The 20,868-nt window shown below is 35.5% G+C and overlaps 1 protein-coding gene across 11 annotated transcripts in view; it reads right to left on the bottom strand.

Moving 5' to 3' along the window:
* Window positions 1-20,868, bottom strand: part of pcdh15b (protocadherin-related 15b) — a 228,945-nt gene that overhangs the window by 74,509 nt on the left and 133,568 nt on the right. For all 11 annotated transcript variants that reach the window (XR_009273731.1, XM_058794176.1, XM_058794175.1 and 8 more), the window contains 4 exons: window positions 18,818-18,946; window positions 9,774-10,079; window positions 6,393-6,620; window positions 1,426-1,542 (listed from right to left, as the gene is read on the bottom strand). Coding sequence is in view for 10 of the 11 variants with exons in the window: in XM_058794176.1 (XP_058650159.1) it covers window positions 1,426-1,542; window positions 6,393-6,620; window positions 9,774-10,079; window positions 18,818-18,946 (780 nt within the window). In the remaining variant the exon portion in view is untranslated. The remainder of the gene's footprint in view (window positions 1-1,425; window positions 1,543-6,392; window positions 6,621-9,773; window positions 10,080-18,817; window positions 18,947-20,868) is intronic.

The following is a 20,868-nucleotide window of genomic DNA, read 5'->3' as shown; positions in this document are numbered from 1 at the left end:
ACCTATTGCCATTATATACATTTGTGTCCTCATAAACCATATAAACCAAATGCAAAAAAACAAAACAAAAAAAAAACTATTTTCAATGCTATAGTAGCCCAGGACCATGGTTGTGTAAAATACATGCCGTTGTGTGAAGCTGGTTGTGTTTGTGTGCGATTGTGCCTGTGGAGGGTAGGTAGAGCTCTGAGGCTTTACGCTGGAGACGTGCCAGATTGTTACACACTGTTTGGGCTGGTGTAGCTGCCTCTTCAGTTAAACACACACACAGCTTTGAGTCTTTTGCTGCTGTTTTTTCTCCTTTTATCTTTGTTTTATTGTGCTTAGCCCTTTGAAGTCATGCAACATAATACACATTCGCCCGTTGCACAACGCAGTCAGACCTATTCACAGTCACATCAGGCACGACCAATAGAGACTGTCAATGACACTCAAGTTTAATCATTAGAGACTTAATGCTACACTCGATATATCTTTAGTGACATTTTGAAGAAAAAAAAAAAAATCAAGGCGACTTTTTTTCTTGTGCAGAATGTTGTTTGACTTACGGCATAAAATCTCATGTGCTCTTATTGCTATTAAGCATCTGTGTATGATTTGTGTATAAGCAAAGAACTTTGATTTTTCAATCTTTTATTCCTTAAAGGAATAGATAGTTGCAAAAAATTTACTCACTATCAGGCCACTATTTACTCACTCTTTTTTTTCCATTGTAATGGAAATTTATTATTACCCGTGTGTCCTCTGCAGTGAATGGGTGCCGTCAGAATGAGAGTCAAAACAGCTGATAAAAACATCACAGTAATCCACACGTAATCCACACCACACCACAAATCCATCATTAAGACTGTTGCTTTTGACTAAAATATGTACATACATACATAATACTGCTTATATATTTGTAATATTGTCTATACATAATATTGTTTACTCCAGAAAAAAAGTCACATTGTCGAAATCAGGAGAGACCAAAACTAAATATATGTTGATGGATTTTGATGTGAGAGGACAACTGTGGATGGACTTTTTCACTAGAGAAAGTGTTATTATGGATTATGGACTCATATTTTGGACAGAAGCGATGACTTAAAGTTAAAATGCCGTCATGAGAGATGTTTCTTGCAAACACAAAGCTTTTCACTTCGCAGATGTTACTTGATGGACTTGAGTCATGTGGATTATCAGTGGATCATTGTGATGTTTTTGTCAGCTGTTTGGACTCTCATTCTGACGGCACCCATTAACTGCAGAGGATTCATTGGTGAGCAAGTGATGCACTGTAGTAGCAAATTTCTCCAAATCTGCTGTGATGAAGAAACAAACTCATCTACATCTTGGATGGCCTGAGGGTGAATACATTTACTGAAAATTCCTTGAATGAAATATCTCAGTGATGAAAGAACACACATAATCAAGCCAACTCACCGGTGGGTCCAGGTCCTCAGCATGTACGATGGTCACTATGGTCCCCTTGATTGCATTGGGTGCCACCATTCCCCGGTACAGCATTTGACTGAACACTGGTGGGAAGTCATTCATGTCCTGCCCAAACACAGAACATCAAACTCCGATTAGTGCCTCGACTCTTGCTCTTTTCGCCTGCCTGCAACTGTCAGACTGTGCGCTAGCTCAGGCCCCATTAGCTAGCCTCTAACACTAAAACACTAAGCAAAAATGGCATTTATTCAATAGTAGATCATGCAGTGCATTAAGGATGTGTCACAGTGCTAGGTGCCCGGGGACTTTTTTGGGAAAAAAGTTGGGTGAGACATAATTATAGCCACTGAGAGAGTGCTAAAGGCAGATGAAAAGGTTACTAGAGAGAATAAAGAGGCAAAGCTAAAAATGGGGTGCTAATATAATGCAATAGTGCTTCTGGAGCTAAAAAATTGGATTTATTTTCTCCATATGTAAATTCATTTTTATCAATGGCATATAAACATTTCAAGACATATACAACCATGCTCTCAGAAGTTCAAAAAAAGTGGTATATGGGAGAATATCGTATAATGTTTCTGTTAATGATTTCAGTCCAAAACAATTTGAATAAAAATTACTCTCTTTTTTGTGACTATTTTGGCTAAATATTTTTGGTTGCAGAAATTTCTGTGCATTTATGAAAAGTGCAAAATTAATTTTATTAAATAAACAAACAAACAAATAAACAAAAACATATTGACCATATTTTACCATAATGCTGCAGTCACATTAATGAAATTTTGGCAAATTTTGGTCTATTTGTCAATATTTTAGGCAAGTGATATATGCTTCTCAATGTGATATCAACTTCATTAAAATTATTTAATGGCAAATTTCAATGAATAACTACATTTCCCATAATTCTAAACAGACATTCACCAAAGAGATAAGTTGCTGTTCTAGGAATGAATCACTGCAAAAAGCTCAGCAGTAAACATCCACTACCATAAAATGTTGCAAATTATGTAATCAAGTTTTAAAACACTCTAAAATAATTGTATTAATATATATATATATATATATATATATATATATATATATATATATATATATATATATATATATAAATTTTTACATTTTTATTTTTTATTTTCTTGACTTTAAAGGTCATTGCCCACTGAGTCTGACATTTTCGTATGTATTTTTTCATATTCATCATCCTAAAAATTTGACACGCACAGAAACCTTGCACACTGAATCCGATGTGTATTAATTAATCTGTTGCGAAAAAAAAAAAATCCCAAAACAGTACTAAATGGAGTCTTCAAGCAGTGAGGATGATTTTGTTGTCGTCTTGCTTCGAAAGGAAATATTGAGTCTATCCAATCCTGAGATATAGAGAGTTTTCCCTCCTTATTAAGGAGCAGCGGGATTATCACGGGCAATTCAAAGTTTACTTCAGGATGTCAGTGGCTCAGGTTGACGCTTTGCTAGCGATACTAGAGACACATATTAAAAAGAAGACCACCAATTTCTGTGAACTCAGTGTGCAAGGATCTTTACAGTGCTTTGTGCTGTGAGACGAAGTGGACGAACTTGACAATCGCCATTCTGGATTTTGGTGTTCGCTTGTATGGTGGCTCTGAACTGTCAAAACACCTCTCAAAATACTTGCTACAGATGCGATAAATGCAAAAAAATCGAACCCGATCCCCATTTTTTTATGACAGACGCATTTAATTTTTAACATGCAATAATTTCTGACGAAATTTTCGGATTTAGTGTGCAATGACCTTAAAAAAATGTTTTGTATTAAATTGTACCATCATTTTTCATACAATGGACTCAATATTTCATGTTTAATGTACTAAAATTGCATGGTTATTACATTACATTTACATTTAGTCATTTAGCAGATGCTTTTATCCAAAGCGACTTACAAATGAGGACATTTGAAGCAATCAAAACCAACAAAAGAGCAACAACATGCAAGTGCTATTACAATGCTTGGTTAGCCTAACGCAGTACACATAAAAAGATGTTGTTGTTTTTTTTTTTAAGAAAATGATTAGATAGAATATAGAAAAAAGGAAGCTAGTGTTAGTTGTACAAGAAAAGCTATAATATAATAACAATAATAATAATAGTAATAATAAAATGTTATAATAATAATAATAATAGTAGTAGTAGTAGTAATAATAATAATATTATTTATATAATAATAATTTTTGTAATATTGTAGAACTGTTTTGTTCATGGTTTATAAGTTTTTATACAATCATTTTTTAAACCTCTGTAGAGATCATTCCGGATGCAAGGTTGCTGAAAGTGGGTGCTCATTTTGTGCAGGACCTTAACTTTTTTTCCACAAAGTTATATATGTGAAAGATACAGCAAAGCGGAAAAATGCGGTTGGCTTCCATGAATGCTGATGATACAGGTGATTCTGGGAGATACAAGAGATGCAATGCGACCTAATACACTCAATAGAGCAGCCGGCGCCGAGTCCAAGGAGAGGCCAGGCGGGTTCAGGTATCCAAATTACACCTCCCTCCCCTGTCAATCCCCCATCCTTCGTCCTTCCTGTGAGAATGCGCTTATTCAAGGATGTCCTTGATTCCTGAGTACCGACTAATAAAACTTTGCTATTGCTCACATCCCCAAAATAAAAGGTCCCAAGGAAAGTACTTTGGAGTGAAATTGGTATTTTTTTTTCTCTTATTTTCCAATCCCACACATATCTGTGTGTCGTCTCCCTCTCCAGATGAAAAATAAAATCCTTCAAGCCTTAAAGTAAATCTGCAAAGTGTAGTGAGTTCACAATGGTGCTCTTAGCCGCACTGGGACCGTTTTCTCCATCAGGACGGTGCTTTGGGGCCTCTATCCCCTCATAATCACTCTGATATCCTGAGTCTCCATGCATCAGGTAGCACATTCATTTCCACCGTTCACTTTTTCATTCTCTACAGCAACTAATTATCAATTAGCCACACCGTGCACAGAAGGAAAATTAATAAATAATCCCAACACAGAAACAATTAGGGGTTCTTGGGAGACTGTAGAGGATGTAATAAGCTGTGTGTTTCCTTGCATGAAAATGCTTTTGCTTAAACTCTTTTTTTATTATTTGAAGCTGAAACCTATCAAACTGTAGGCAGTTTGGTAAATGAAATAAAAATAAATGTAATCCTAAACAACTGGTTAGATGTCTAAAAGTGCCCTGGCTCTCTTGTCGAAGCTTGACCAGAGAAGAATATAACAATCAGATGAACAAGGGAAGCTACTTTGAAATTGTGGGTTTACAAGCTATAAGCTTCTCATAATGTAGTTTAACTAGTTAATTTACCCTTTTAAATAAGTAGTTACCAACAATAAGAGTTTTTCGACAATAAGTGGCTAACTACAGTGAAGCATATTACGTGCAAAACTAAACGAATTTATCTGGCACATAAAGGATCTCAAATAGGGCGACAATATTTGAACTGATACATTTATACTAAATGCAACTAATAAAACTATTTATAACCATTTATACAACTATTTATTTAACCACTTGCATAACTTAGTTAAACACTATGATTAACAAATAAACTATACATTTCACTTCCATTCACTAAAGTGAATCAGATCTACAATGTGATATGTGAGAGAGAGGACAAATAAAGGTTAACAGTTTATTAATAGTTCACCCAAAAGTGAAAATTATGTCATCATTTACTCACTGTCAAGTATTCCAGACCTGTATGAGTTTATTTTTCTTTTTCTCAAAAGAATATATTTTGAAGAATATGGATATGAATATGAATAACCAAACAGTTAATGGTCTCCATTGACTTCCATAGTGTGGAAAAAAAATACTATGGAAGTCAATGGCCATCAACTTTTTTTTTTTTCCCTTCAAAATATCTTCTTTTGTGTTCAACAGAAGAAGTAAACTTATACAGGGTTGAAACAACTTGAGTTTGCGTAAACGATGACAGGATTTTCATTTTTGGGTGAACTATTTCTTTAAGGAGAGCACCTTTGATTATTCGGATCAGGTACCTTTACTATAATGCTTTATTTGCAACAGATTGTGACATGCTATTTGACATGCTACGTATTGGGAAAAATGTAGCTTGTAATGCAGCTTACTTTCTGACTGTAATAAAATATTTTTGTTTGTCTATTTATTTATTTATTTTTTACAAATATCATGTGTGAATTGATAGCTATATATATTATTATACATTTAGTCATGCACAGAAATCTATTTTATCAATTAAATCTATTAAGGTTTTCATTTAACAAAGTCTGAAACCAAAAACCTTCCAACTTTGCATGAAATTCCCAATCTCATGTGAAAATTTGTTGAACAATGGTAAATGTGATGCCACATTTATGATAGCATAAAGACATTAAATTACTTTGAATGTTGAAATATATTCTCAAAACTACATAAAATATATGTAGTTTTGTTTACATATTTGTTTGTGATACCCCAAACAAACAACAGTAGTGTTTCATTGGAAAATGTTCACAGTGACCTTAAACCCCACAGAAATACTGTACCTCTGCAACAACTTATTTTACCCACTTGACCAACAGCAGCATTTCCAGCGGGAGCTAATTGACATTCATCCAGTGTGTGGAACTTAATCTTCTGAGACATTACAAACCAGCTGGTTACACAACAGAGGTCTTGTGGACATAATGACCATTTCAGACATAATACAGTCTCTAGCTGTCAGTGTCCACAGGGCTTAAGAGTGGCTACCGAGAAATTATAGAATGCCAACAGTTTTGGGATATCCCCTGCTGAAAAGTCCAGCTTAGACCAGTAGGAATCTCCATGCTGGCTGAGTTAGTACATAATAGCTGCCCGGGGGTGTTAACAAGAAGGCAGTCGACTGAAAAGACCTGATTTTAAGGGGTTTGGATGGGTACAGATAGATTAGTCAAGGAATAGAGGAACATAATTGAGACTCTCTTACCAACACAGTGATGGTAACAGAGGCCAACCCCGGTGGCATTTTGCCACTTCCGCCATCCACAGCCTCTACTACGAAGTTCCATGTCGTCCCATTTGGTAAGAGTTTCTCGAAATCAAGTGAGTGAAGTACCCTCAGCTCTCCGGTGAGAGGATTCGCTGCAAACAGCTCTCTGGCCTCCTCGGTCCTGATACGGTACGTGATGTTTGCATCCAGATCGGGGTCCAGTGCCTGTGTGAGACAATCATAGTGACCAAAACACTTTGGATGATTGATTCTAATCTCAGCATTAATTAAACTTTTTTTCTGAATAAATCAAATGACCGGGTTACATTAATGATTGAAATGAATCCTGTAGTGGCCCTGAAGCGATGAGTAAATTAGAAAGATGCTTCACCAGCAGCCAGGCACTGAGCTGTGGGAACTCACAAATGAACCATTATGGCAAACTGAACAACATCCCGAGAGGACACAGGCCTTTGGAAGGTTCTGTAAGGCATTGTGTAGCTCCTGAGGATAGAATTGTGTGGTCTTGTAATACAGTGGTTCTCAACTGGTGGATCATGATCCCAAAAAATGGGCTGAAGGCCTTTTCTGATTAAGTCATGGCCAGCAGCAAAAAACACTGCTAAATGCAAATGACAACATGCAATTAGCCGTATCATCCAACCAAGGCTCATTGGAAAATCATGCCTGGGGCAACATTTCTGGTGATCATTACATTGCGTCATGCATGTTTCATGACATTTTCAAATTCAAATGTTTTGTGCGTGGCCCTAAAATGCATTCAGTTTAAAAAACGGATTAAGGTGAATCTAAGGGCCTGTTTACACCTGGTCACTTCATGCGTTTTCTCTGATTTGTTAAAATGTTTCCATTTACACTTGGCCACATAAATGTGTCTTTGCAAAATGGATATAAATCCGTTCTTCAATTCCCGCGCTATATGCAAATTTAACAGAGCTCAAATAGATACGCGCTGCATTTTATTAATTATCAGCTAATTTCAATATCAGAGACCGCAATAGGAGAACGCGCGGCATCAGCACTGGGATTATAGGTTAGTCTCACTACTTTGAATGAAGATGATTGTGTGTTGAGAGTCTGCGACTTACTTTCAGTTTCATTCGCAGCAGTTTGTGTGTCGGCTTGCTGAAGAGATACTCAACTACTCATCCGCGACGATGCATGTTGCATTAGCGCTGTCATATCTGACTATAACATGCCATATAGTCTATAAAACGCTCTCACACGTTTATTATTTTAATATTTTGGGAGGAGTAAAATTAGCATATGTGGTTTCAACAACCAGATGCATTTACACTTGTCCAATTTCGTCTGGAATGCGGCCCAGACCACCTCCTGAAGTGGTTTGAGCGATCGGATTTATATCTGTCTCAAATGTGTTTTGGAGGGCATTTACACCTGGTCTTTTCATGATCGGATAGCTAACGCATGAAGTGACCAGGTGTAAACAGCCCCTAACAGATAATGTCAATAAAAGCAAATGTGAGATAAAAATGCATTGGCTGAAGCAAAAATTGCATTTTAGCTTGCTTACAAGTCTTTTATCTCTTTCGTGTTCAACAGGACTTGTATGTAAGTGCTCATCATTGCAAGTGTAATGGTGTACCAGGTGAGCTACCGAGCAAGTTTGTATTAGAAAAGGCATACATATAGAGATTATGAGATGCAAATATCAAAAATGTACCATATACTATATATATATATATAGTATAGTATAGTAGTATAGTATAGTATAGTATATAAGTATTTTTGTGGAGTTTCACAAAAATATAGGAAGAGGTTCAATGAGTCTATATTGATATAATCAGGAGGGAAAAAAAGACTGTATCAAACTCTACAGTATGTTGGTGCAGATTCATCTGTGACTTTGTCTAGAAGCTTGAAAAATCTCACCAATGCCAATATGGACATGTTGCATGGGATGTCCTTATGCTTGAAAAGTATGAACAAAACTACACAAGGTAAAAGAAAATACCATCCAGATCACATTAATGTGACTAAATATGGTTTGTTTTCAGCACAATGTGGTGATTTATTGGCAGCAGCACTTAGAAACAGACAAACTATATATATTAAAAATAAGTCTTTTTCAAAAAACACAGCTGGATCACAAGTGAGTAGATTATTGCTCAGCATGAAGAACTTGCACTCATTGTCACTCGCTGCATTGAAAAGTAAAAAATAAATAAATAAATAAGTGTTTGAGCAATTCTGTTCTGTACAATAAACAATTCTGTAATCTAATAATAAAACGTCCAATGTATAATCTGGGTCCTGAAGCGAATCCAGTTGAGAACTACTGAAGAAATGCGTGTATGAAATGCTGTTGTAGTGCATGTAGCTACAACAGCCAATTATTAGAGAGAGAAAACAGCTGAAGGTGGAACAAAATATAAAGGCATTCACATTTTAATAAACTGCTAGTAGATACTAGCAAATATCCCGCTGAAACAAAATAAATAAATAAGCACAACTGTCACCAAAATATGTTGTCTTTTGAGTGTTGGAGTTCCCACCAGATTTTTTTTAACGAGCTTAAAGGGATAGTTCATCTGTCATCATTTTCTCATACTTATGTCTTTCTTCCATGGAAAACACAAGGAAACATATTGAAGAATGCCACAGCTCTCAAATTACATTTGTGCATATGCTAGTCATACATTAAAACGTGTTACATCAAGGATTATTTTATCTGATAACTGCATTACTTGACAGAATTACTCATTCGTCTGAATGAGATTTTTAAGTTAAACTTAACTTTTTCACTGGAGAAAGCAATATTATGAATTTTAGCCGGAAGCAACAGTTTGAAGTTAAAATGTCTTAATGATGGATTTGTTTCTTACAAAAACATTTCTTATCACTTCAGAAGATGTTAATTGATGGACTGGAGTTGTGTGGATTACTTATGGATTATTGTGATGTTTTTATCAGCTGTTTGGACTCTCATTCTGATGGCACCCATTCACTGCAGAGGATACATTGGTGAATAAGTGTAAAGCTAAATTTCTCCAAATCTGTTCTGAAATGTAAATTAATTTATCAATGATTAGTCTTGTAAAAAAAAAAAAAAAAAAAGTGTTTAAAGAACGTCTTCTAAGCAGGCTACAAGAATGTTATGGATTTTCCCTAAGGGTCTCTCAGTAAGTCAGGTTAACAAGCTACATATTCCAAATAAATTAACCAGCCAAAAACCCCTTTACAAATGTAAAACATGTCTGACTTGTCAAGTTAAGACATAACATCAGCAAAGAAATGTTTTTTTTTCCAGAGGCTAATTTCATAGAGTCATGTTTTTGATCTGGCTGTGTTTGATGTGTTGAATATGTATGTGGTATGCGCATGTGTGTAACTTACACTGATATTGAGGATGATCATGCCCACCGGGCTGTTTTCTGGCAGTGTGACGTGATATACAGGCTGGGAGAAGGCTGGACTGTTGTCATCCACGTCCAGCACTTTGATGGAGAGTGTGACGGTGGTCCGGCGAGGGTCTTTGGCCCCATCCGAAGCCTGCACGACCAAATCATACTGAGCCCTTTCCTCACGGTCCAGAGGCACAGCTGTGAAGATGCTCCCATCAGTGCTGATCCTGAAGAGATCTCTGTGACTGACCAGTCGGTAACTGACTTGCCCGTTAACACCCAGGTCCAGATCAGTGGCCTGGATGAGAACACACACATACATTTACATAGACATCTAAAAGAAGACAAACACTACATAGACAATACAATATAGACAATTAGACTCATATGTGCCTGCTGGACATTTTAAACCTGACTTGAATTTTCCAAAATGTGCCCAGTTGTTTCTTTTAGCAAAAATTATAAAGAGATTGTTGGGCAGATTTCATTTGCATGTCATGCTATTTGCATTGCATTTTAAATTATTAGATTTAAACATATATACTTTTTTTTTTTTCTTCTTTTTTTTTTATATCAGTGAAAAAATGTCTTCAATAAGACCCTTATGGACAAATTTAAGGGCTAGTAAGTTTTGAAAGAAGTCCCTAATGTTCACCAAGGTTGCATTTATGTGATAAAAGAACAAAATGAAAACAGTAATATTCTGAAATATTATTACAGTTTAAAATAACTGTTTTCTATTTAAATAAATATTGAACTGTGCTTTATTCCTGTAAATGAATTTTCAGCATCATTACTCCAGTCTTCAGTATCATATGATCCTAAGTTGTGCTGCTTAATATTTTTGTGGGAACTGTGAAACATTTCTTTGATAAATATAGCAAGTTCAAAAGAACAGCAATAATTAGAAATTTAACTTTACCTTGCTGTATAAAAGTTTGAATTTCTTCTTTAAAAAAATTACACAAATATTTTGAACAGTAGTTTATGCATTATACCAAAATTTTGGTGTATATATATATTGTATATATAGGACATTTTGGTAACACTTCAGGTTCAGTTTGGTAAAATAGCTTTATATCATGAACTACCAATGAACAATGCTTTTACAGCTTCAATTAAGTAATTATTAAGTTAATATGTTATTTTCAACAGACATATTATTCATGTTAGATCAAATATAATTAATCAATATTATGAACAGATATTATTTGAATGATTAATGTTACATTAGTTTAAAAAATGCAATAGCAATAAACAATAAAAGCTTAATAACAGAATGACAGATTAATAGTTGCTATGTAGTATTGTTGTGTTGTTTTCTATGTGAAATGCATGTTGAAACCCGCTGAAACAGAATTGTCTGAAGGGGATAATAAAGGTACTACTACTACTACTACTAATAATAAAAGCTGCAAAAATGTTCATTGTTAGTACATGATACCTTCAAAAACTAATGTAAACTTTTTCAATCCACATGAACTGAATCTTACTATAAAGTGTTATCAAAATCCCCATGGCATTCCCATTACATTTTTAAATTCCCTCATATTTTCAGGTCTTCCGTGACTTCCCTCATATTTTCAGGTCTTCCTCATATTTTCAGGTCCCCCCAACCCCCACACACACACACAGAGAGAAATAACCTGCCCATACGGCTGCGAAAACATAACCTTAGTTTATAATTTCAACACGTCACCGCACGGAGTCACCGAACCACACACACCCCTAGAGACACCTGCTTCATCAGCAGGGTGATGAGACAATCAACAAAAACACCAGCAAGATTTGTGACTCCCTGCAGTGGTGCAGACAGGTGCACGGTGTTGTTCTTTGACATTCTCGTGGCAATTATCCCCACTCAGCTCACAGACACCAATAAAAAGTCATACTAAATCATAACGGTACAGGAATAGTTCACCCAGTAATTAAAACTGCCATTGTTTATTCACCCTCATGTCATTCCAAACCCATATGACAAGCTTTTAGGTTTCAAAAAGGATGCAAAGGCACTATACAAATCATAACATTAGTCCTATGACTCCTTTTTGTTATTTTCAATAGTTATTTTTGTTAATTTGGATGTTATTTTTGTTAGTTCTCATTCACTTTCATTGTATGGAAAAGAGCAGCTAGGATTTTCCTTAAAGTCTCTTCTTTTCCATTCTCACGGAATGACCTGGGAATGACAAATGGACCATCAATAAAGCATCTCTTCCCCTCTGTGGCCTCTCAAGTTTCTCCATTTAGACAGGCCTTAAATATCAGATTTAATGGCATCAAGCAAACTCCCAACTGTGTTATCCGCTTCTTATCCGTTCAGCACTTGTGCATGAAAGCACCTCATTGACACTCAGGCAAAGTGCTTTTGTTTCTGATAAGCCCTGAAACAAAGCATTCCAAGACTGGCTGCTATAAATTGTACAGACGTAGATAGAGCAAACGCTGTCCTTCGCCAAAGGGTCGGGACTAAACTCGTTCACTACCGCCAAAGCTGAAACACCAAAGTCAATGACAGACTCAACCCTTTGACAGGTCTTTGAAGAGCCACATTTTCCAAGTTTAAAGGAATAGAATCCGAAAAATCAAGCTCGACGATATGTATTAGTGAAGGGATAAAAGCTTGCTTCAAATGTTCCTTTCATTCCTGTGAGTTACAGTGATGTCTTCTATAATTTGAGGTGTTTCATATATAATTAAGAGATAAATGCTTAAAGAAAATGTCAGTGACACAGATGGTTAAGAGAAAGTTTTAGCATGCAGTAACTGAAGCGGTGGTGACAGTGTTCTTTCTAAAGCACACCAAGCTTGTCAAAAGTAACAGTGAAAGTGAAAAGTTCGGGATGTGGCCTGTTCTTCAATTCGGAAAAATGAAAACAGTTCAAAATAATACTAAATAAGACACTTATTATGGTAATTGAAAAGCCTTCAACAGCTCATTGTGATTGAACATTTTGATTGCTATTAACAAAATTGTTTTTGTTTTCCATATTAAAATACTTTCTCTAATCCCAGTTAAATATACAGAGACAACTTATATAAGTAAACTATGTATAGGTTGGTTACATATAGCATTCCATTAACCAATTCCCATAAAATGATGTATAATGAAACACAACGCACAAAGCATATGTTTTGCAGGTGTGTGCAAATGCTTTCATAAACAGGTTTTATCATCATTTAATATAAGAACTTTGAGTCACTGATGCATTTTATTTGCATATAAGTAAATGTTTATCATTAACTGTGTACGTCTCCATTACATTTGCATGACTTTATAAATCTGAATCTCCGCGAAAACAGTATTCTCGATTTTCACAAGCTAACATTAAACATCAAGTGTCATTCTGTTACACTTTTTGAAGTAGGAAGTTGTAATTGATAACTTAACTGCCCAGCATCATTTTGGGCAATGCAGTTCAAAAAACAGCTGGTGTCAAGTGAGTGAATAACAGATTACAATGTTCCAGTATGAATGCATGAATGAATAAATGAAATAAAAAAAAAATAATAATACTATTAAATGATTTAAAATGATTTTTAATTATTAATAATTTTTCCCTTATTTCATATTTTTATAAAATTTAAAAAAAAATATTTTTATTTATACATGGAAATTATAACTTAATTACCCAACAGCAATGTGGGCAATGCAGTTGAAAAACAGTTGGGTTTATTGATGAATAAGTGTAAAAATAAAAAAATGAGTTATAATAATAATAATAATAATAATAATCATCATCATCATCATCATCATTAACATTAATAATAATAATAATAATAATTATTATTATTATTATTATTATTATCATCATCAATCGTATATCTTTATTTATTATTTTTTTAAAGTTAAACAAAAGTTGTATTTATTAAAAACAAAAACAAAACAAAAAAGAAAATCAGCAGACGCCCAGCTGAACTTCACAGAAACCCAGTACCTTTATTTATGGGCTGTTAGCTATGTTGTATTTAAGGTCAAGAAATCTTTTTCTTTCATTTGCTGCACTAAATGAATATCATTATTTTGGCTATTTGGAAACACTTAGGTTAACTGCCCTCTGAAAAAAAGGCTGAAAAAACACAAAAACACAATAGGAAAACAAACATAAAATAAAGATAGCATTATGGAGATGGCAGAACTTCCTGTGCGTTCTTTATCTCATGCTAAGGTAAGCAAAAGCCGGTAATGAAAGCATTCATCTTCTCAGTAATCAATCGAAAGTTAATTAAACTTGAATATAGGGCACAGCAGAAATGCCACGCGATGCTAGCTCGTGTTTGGGCGAGTGCTGTGATGTTTGTCTTGTAAAAACACAGTAGGAGGTGATAAAGAATGCAAATTTTTAATTAACGTTGCTATTTTTTATGGAGTAGCACGCTGAAATGTGCTTTCTTAAATATCTCACCTGTCTCTGTGACTGCCCTAGACTGTGTTAAAAAAATAAATAAGAAACAATCTGACAACATGCCACTATTGTTTAGCCAATCAGAAGACTTTGTACTGACAACCACATGAAACTAGTGAAGCAAACTAACCTGATTGTGGGCCCACTAACCGATTATCAGAAAGTTAGCGAATTTGTTCAAGGCATTTCACTCCAAATGCATCCAAAATCAGGCATCATGAAATGGGGAACACTAAAGCTTTGTCCTTAAAGCGAATGATTCCGCAGAGTCTTTGTAATCTTTCGTCAAAATGTAATGACTTGCGGTACTTTTAAAACAACTTTCTTTTCAACTGACATCATGAATCCCTCTTACTTTTTAGTCACTTGCTATCAACATTCTGACTCCATTTTTCACAATCCAATCAATTTTGATTTACAAGACAATGACAGATTCAAAAGTTTTCTTTTTGCATTTTTGAAAAGCTTTGCGTACAGATGACAACGTTGTCAAAACAATCCTTATTCAGACTCTGTATTGGCGATGTCACTTTGTAAAGAAGAACTTTGCACCTGCATACCTATGGACTTGTAGAACATCTATAGAACATGTCATACGCATGTGCATGACATTGTTTTCACAAATTTTCATTTTTGCAGTTTACACAGAGACAATGATGGAATCGTTTTAAAAAAGTTAAAAAAAATCTGTTTTCAAAAGTTTGCATTTTCAGGCCCTGTTGTTGTGTATATTAACAGCCAAAACACATAAAAAGTTTTCAGTTTTTGGTTGAAAATGGTGTCACATAAACACCCCCTAAGTCCCATTTTTTTTTCAAGCTGAACATACTGTTTTTCTTGGAAAAACTTCAGAATACGCAAATAAGTGGGTTGTGAAAGGCGCTTCACATTGATTTTACGAAGGATTATCATCAGGCAAATAATGGCAGAAAGACAAGTTCTCACTATGCTTTCTAATTAGCAGTCATACTCCACACTAATTTGTAGCGCCTCTGATAACAACAGTTGCCCACTTATTTGTCTCACTTCTGCTCTGAGTCGAAATCATTACGAGGCGTATTGACGGAATGCAGACAAGTACATCAAAGAGAAGGCCGGCAGAAAATTAAGGTGTCTGCTTCTGCCCACCTCAAAATGGCAAGTACACGAGTTCATAAAAAGCTTTCTGAGGAAAAACAAGCAGAAGAATATGGACAGCATGTCAACCGACAAGTTCTCCAACCGCAGACAATGAGACGAGACTCTCTGGCCTGAACTTAACCGACTTCAAACAAGTTTAAATTTCCCATGCTGTGGCGTATTTGGAGTCATTTGAAATGAGCACGCCGGCCAGGTGTAATATCAGCAGCGATGCAGGCTCTGCTGTGATAGCGCTGATAGAGCTCTGTGGGCATTTCTCTAATGATATGGAAACCTCTGCTGCTCTTCGTTAGCCGTAGGGGATGTTTAGCTAGCGTTAAGCTTTGGACCATATCCAATGTGCCTCGCTGGGAGATGTGTCAGGAGCTCCAAATGGATTCAGGACAAGTGAGGGTTTGTAAATGAAGCTTGTCGTACTGCGGCACGCACACAAATATCACCTTGTCGAGAGGTGAACAATTAGCAAAAGCACTGGCGTTGTAAAGTGTAGGGATTTTGCTATACCACAGCATTAATATTTGTGCAAATGTCAGTGAGCAGGACTTTTTCACATTAATTACACGTGAAAAACAGGGAGTAAAATAATGGATTGGGATGTGTCACAATTCTAGATGTGAAAGTGGATTCAGAGTCTATACTGAATGTGAAAAAAATTCTATCTTTATAGTGTATTGTTGAGTGAGTTATTTTGCAGGCTTCATGCAAAAACTACCATAAGCAGTGCAGTCTGATTCACAAACAAATGGCTCTAATAAGCCGATTCTTTTCAAAGAGTCAAACATACAGCTCAACCACACAGTTCACTTTATAAAAATAACCATGATGCATACGAGCTGCTTTTAGTGAATCAAAAAGATGCAGTGGAAGAAGTTACTGTACCTGATTTCCTGAAACAAATGACTCTTAAGAGCCATTTTTACTGAATAGTTCCAAAAGACAAGTTGCCAGTTTGAATAAGTTTAAAACACTGTCCTGTATAATCATTAGTATTAACAAAGAAAGAGTTTCATTCGTACGTTCAAGCAAAATGGACATTACATAGTAAACAAAGCCAAATTAATCAAATTGAATCAAAACTGGAATCTATATCAGTACTAAGCCAGTTTTAAATATTAGCTTCAGCGTTTTGTACAGACTCTCTAAGCAGACATGGTGATGAAAAAAAAAAAAATATATATATATATATAAGGGAGGAAAAATACTTTTGTACTGTCTCGCAAAAGTATTGCGATTCCCTGAGAAACTTTGCATTGTTTTGCAAAATTTTTGCATTTTTTCGCAAACTTATTGCGCTCCCCTGAGAAACTCTTGTGTTCACTTGTAAAAGCCCATCTCATATCATTTCCACCACAAACTTTTTGCGAGTGAACACAAAGTTTCTCAGGGGAAAGCAAAAGTTTTGTGAGAGAATGCAAAAGAATATAATTTTATTTACCATCACCATGTCCCTGTAGGGGCCCCGTATTTTGATCTCTTTTTATTTATTTGATTTTTTTTTTTTTTTTTTACTTAAGTGTTACATAAGTAAGTCCATCTTTTAGAAAGCATTTACTTCACTAGATTATCCAAAAATGAACCTTTCTGATTTCCAGCAACTACATTATGATACATACAGTATAATGTGTATTGTGTGATACAGCATCCCTAGAATGCAGGAATCAAAAGCCCAGGAAAATGATGCCTGCCCATCTCATGAGGTCTGATGTATATTTATCTGACGCAAAGTAGACATATTTAAGGAACACTCTGCTAATAAACAGTCTGCCAGCATTAGCCTGTGATTATTCTGATGACAAAGTGCGGCTCTATTAATCTAGACCACTAATTACAACTCTTCGCAGCTTAACAGAGCCCAACAAAGCAGCTCATTACAGGACGTCCCCGAAGGTAACAAATTATTTAAATTACATTTCTTTAATTGGAAAATCATAAACAGTGGAGCGGACAGGGACTTTGGCGGGTATGCTGCGGGTGTATGCCAGCTGGGCGAGCGACGGGGAGAGAGTGAGATGAGGGCTCAAGAGGGCAGAGGAAGACACTCCAGCTGCTGGCGTCACGCCCACACCCCAGCAGGCACTGATTAACACCGGTCATATGAGACCACGGAAGGGATTGAAATCCTCAAATAGAACTGTACAAAAGAACAGTCAACCTCGGTGAAAGTAACCATGGCAGATTTAAAGGAGCAGGCCCATGATTTGAGATTTTGTAACTGTAATGCAAATAGATTAGGAGGAATCACACGCATAAGTGAATTACTTAGGGTTAGGGGCTTGTTTGAATCCCTAACCTTAAGTATGAGCAATAGTAATAGTGATTCTTGTAACAAATGTCTCTTATGGGCCGATTCTTATTAAAGAATCAGTCAGTAAGATTTAAAACCACTCAAGATGTATTGGTTTGAACTGGTTTAACACCTCACTCACTCACTGTGTTGCTCCATATTTAGGATCAGGTCACATCTTAAGGCAAGATACTACAGGTAAAATCATTATTTCTATTTATGCACTGGTGAATTTTGATATGACTAATTTGCATATTTAAACGTAATATTTCAGATTAATCAACTGGGGAAAGTTTCAGTTTCAGTAGTTTTAATTGTCTTCATGTACTGGGATTAATCAACTGGGGGAATTACTGTATGTTTATATCTATTAGTTTTATATTAGTTCCTATTAGTATTAGATCATATTTTTACCGTTCAGTTGCAGTCACATTTAACATTGTTTGGTAATTTTTTGCAGTCAAAACCCAATCATTCCAATAGAATCCCATGCAAATGGGAAAAATGGGGCAAAATATTTCTGGAGATATTATATCTGGAGAAAGATGTACAAAAACTGGAAAGAAAGTTCCAGAGAACTGGAATGCTGTCATTCAGATAGTTGTACATATCTCCTGCCTCTTGCATTTGTTAATTATTTTGGTTAATTTGATTATGCCTTCAGGTCCACAGTTTAGTATTCTCATCTCTTCTCTTTTTATCAAAACTCCAATTTTTTTTGAAGTCATAACTTTGTGTGAAGAATGGCTCAGAGATTATGATTCTTAGTAAATAACAGAAATGTTGGTCTGTTTCTCGCAAAAAAAAAAGAACAAAAAAAAGACCCAAAATACACTGCACAATATTACTTTTATGGAACTTAAAATAATCATAACAGGTTTAAAAGATGCCTTTGCAATTCAGTTTCATTTTTCATGTGTTGCAGAAAAAAAGTCATGTGGGTTTGCAAGTGACACGAGGGTGGAAAAATAACTTAGAATATTCATTTCTGGGTGAATGACTCATTTTAGTCAACAACAAGTGATGAGAGATCAGAAAAGTATATAACCACAAAGTCACACTCTTAAACTCTGAAGTGTAAACTTCAAGATTTCATCTTCTGTTACTCCAGAGGGAAGAAAGCAGCTGCAGAGCAAATAGTTTAGAGATCAAACAGAAAGGAGAACAAGTAGAAAGAATTTTGAATGAGTTTGCAAGGTGTCTTACCTTTACTTGACCCACAAAAGCATTTGCCTCTTCCTCTTGAACTGTGAGATTAAGGGGCAGCAGAGGATCGAACTCAGGGTCATTATCATTGACATCAGTCACCACTATATTCACCGTAGTGCTCGAGGTCTGAAAACAAGAAACCTTCAGGTTACTTCAATCGTTACATGGATGCCTCTAAATAAAAACTTTCCAGAGTTTCAGTCAGTAATCCAACGACGTCAATAAACCTGGCCTCTGTGTGATTTTGTCTGGTAACGGACTGTCTTGGCTTTCACAAACAATTATCCATTTCCACTGATTAATTTACACAGAACTTGTGAAATTGCTAACATATTTGCATTCATCATCAAGCTATGAATGGGGTCTAATGAAAAATATCCACAGCTGTTGAGCGGATTAGTGTTTCAGAGTATAGATCGCCTCAACAAATTGATGGCTGCAACCAAATTAGCATGCTGGCAGGGAGAATTCCGTCTACTCATACAACAATTAACTATCTACATTCACAATAATTCACAAAGTGTCTCATTTCTAAAGATGAGGAATGGAAACATAACATTTAAACATTCATACATACACAGCAAACATATAATTAGCATACCTCTACAGTTACACATTTATTATGCAAATATAGTTTGACATGATTATTTTAGGGGAACACTGAAAATGTGTGAAACTAAGTAAAACTGCCATATATATATATACAGTATATACAGTATATATATATATATATATATATATATATATATATATATATATATATATATACACATATACAGTCATGGCCAAAATATCAGCACCCTTGGTAAATATGATCAAAGAAGGTTGTGAAAATTAATCTGCATTGTTAATCTTTTTGATCTTTTATTTAAAAAAAAATCACAAAAATCTAACCTTTCATTGGATAATAAGCATTTAAAATGGGGGGAAATATCATTATGCAATAAATGTTTTTCTCAAATACAAGTTGGACACAATTATTAGCACCCCTAGAAATTCTTATGAGTAAAATATCTCTGAAGAATATTCCCATTCATATTCACAATTTTAAGCACTCCAGGGTGATTATGAGCATGAAATTATCCAGCCATGGCTTCCTGTTTAACAGGAATATAAATAGAAGGGAAAACAAAGCCCAAATTCCCTTAATCATCCATCACAATGAGAAAAAACAAATAATATATTTCTGATGTGCAGCAAAAGATAATTGAGCTTCACAAATTAGTGAAGTGGCTTTAAGAAAAGAGCTAGAGCAGTGAAAATTCCCATTTCCACCATCAGGGCAATAATTAAGAATTTTCAATCAACATAAAATGTTACGGAACTGCCTGGAAGAGGACGTGTGTCTATATCGTCCTAATGCACGGTGAGAAGGAGAGTTTGAGTGGCTAAGGGGTCAGAAAACCTTAAAAAAAAAATTGTCAAACAGCACCTACATCACCACATGTTGTTTGGCAGGGTTTCAAGAAAAATTCTCCTAGCTCATCCAAAAACAAACTCCAGCATATTCAGTTATCAGACATGACTGGAACTTCAAATGGCAGTGGCTTCTATGGTCAGATGAAACTAAAAAATTATCTTTTTAAAAGCAAACACTCAAGATGGGTTTGGTGAACACAGAGTTAAAAAGTACCCCATGTGTACAATGAAATATATTGCTGTATTTTTGATGTTGTGGGCCTATATTTCTGCTGGAGGTCCTGGACATCTTGTTTAGACACATGGCATCACAGATTCCATCAAATACCAACAGATAAAAAATCAATACGTGACTGACTCTGTTAGAAATCTTATAATGGGCCATGTTTGGATCTTCCAACCGTACAATAATCCAAACACAAACCTCAAAAACAACACAAAATGAGTCACTGAGCACAAAACCAAGATTCTGCTGGCCATTCCAGTCCTCTGACCTGAACCCTATAGAAAATGAGTGAACTGAAGAGAAGAAACACCAACATGGAGCTGGGAATCTAAAGGGTCTGGAGTGATTCTGGATGAAGGAATGGTCTCTGATCTCTTGTCAGGTGTTCTCTAACCTCATCAGG

This window comes from Onychostoma macrolepis, chromosome 12, assembly GCF_012432095.1.
Source record: "Onychostoma macrolepis isolate SWU-2019 chromosome 12, ASM1243209v1, whole genome shotgun sequence".
Lineage (NCBI taxonomy): Eukaryota > Metazoa > Chordata > Actinopteri > Cypriniformes > Cyprinidae > Onychostoma > Onychostoma macrolepis.
Note: the sequence above shows the minus strand (reverse complement) of the source record. Positions and strands in the feature narration are given on the sequence as shown.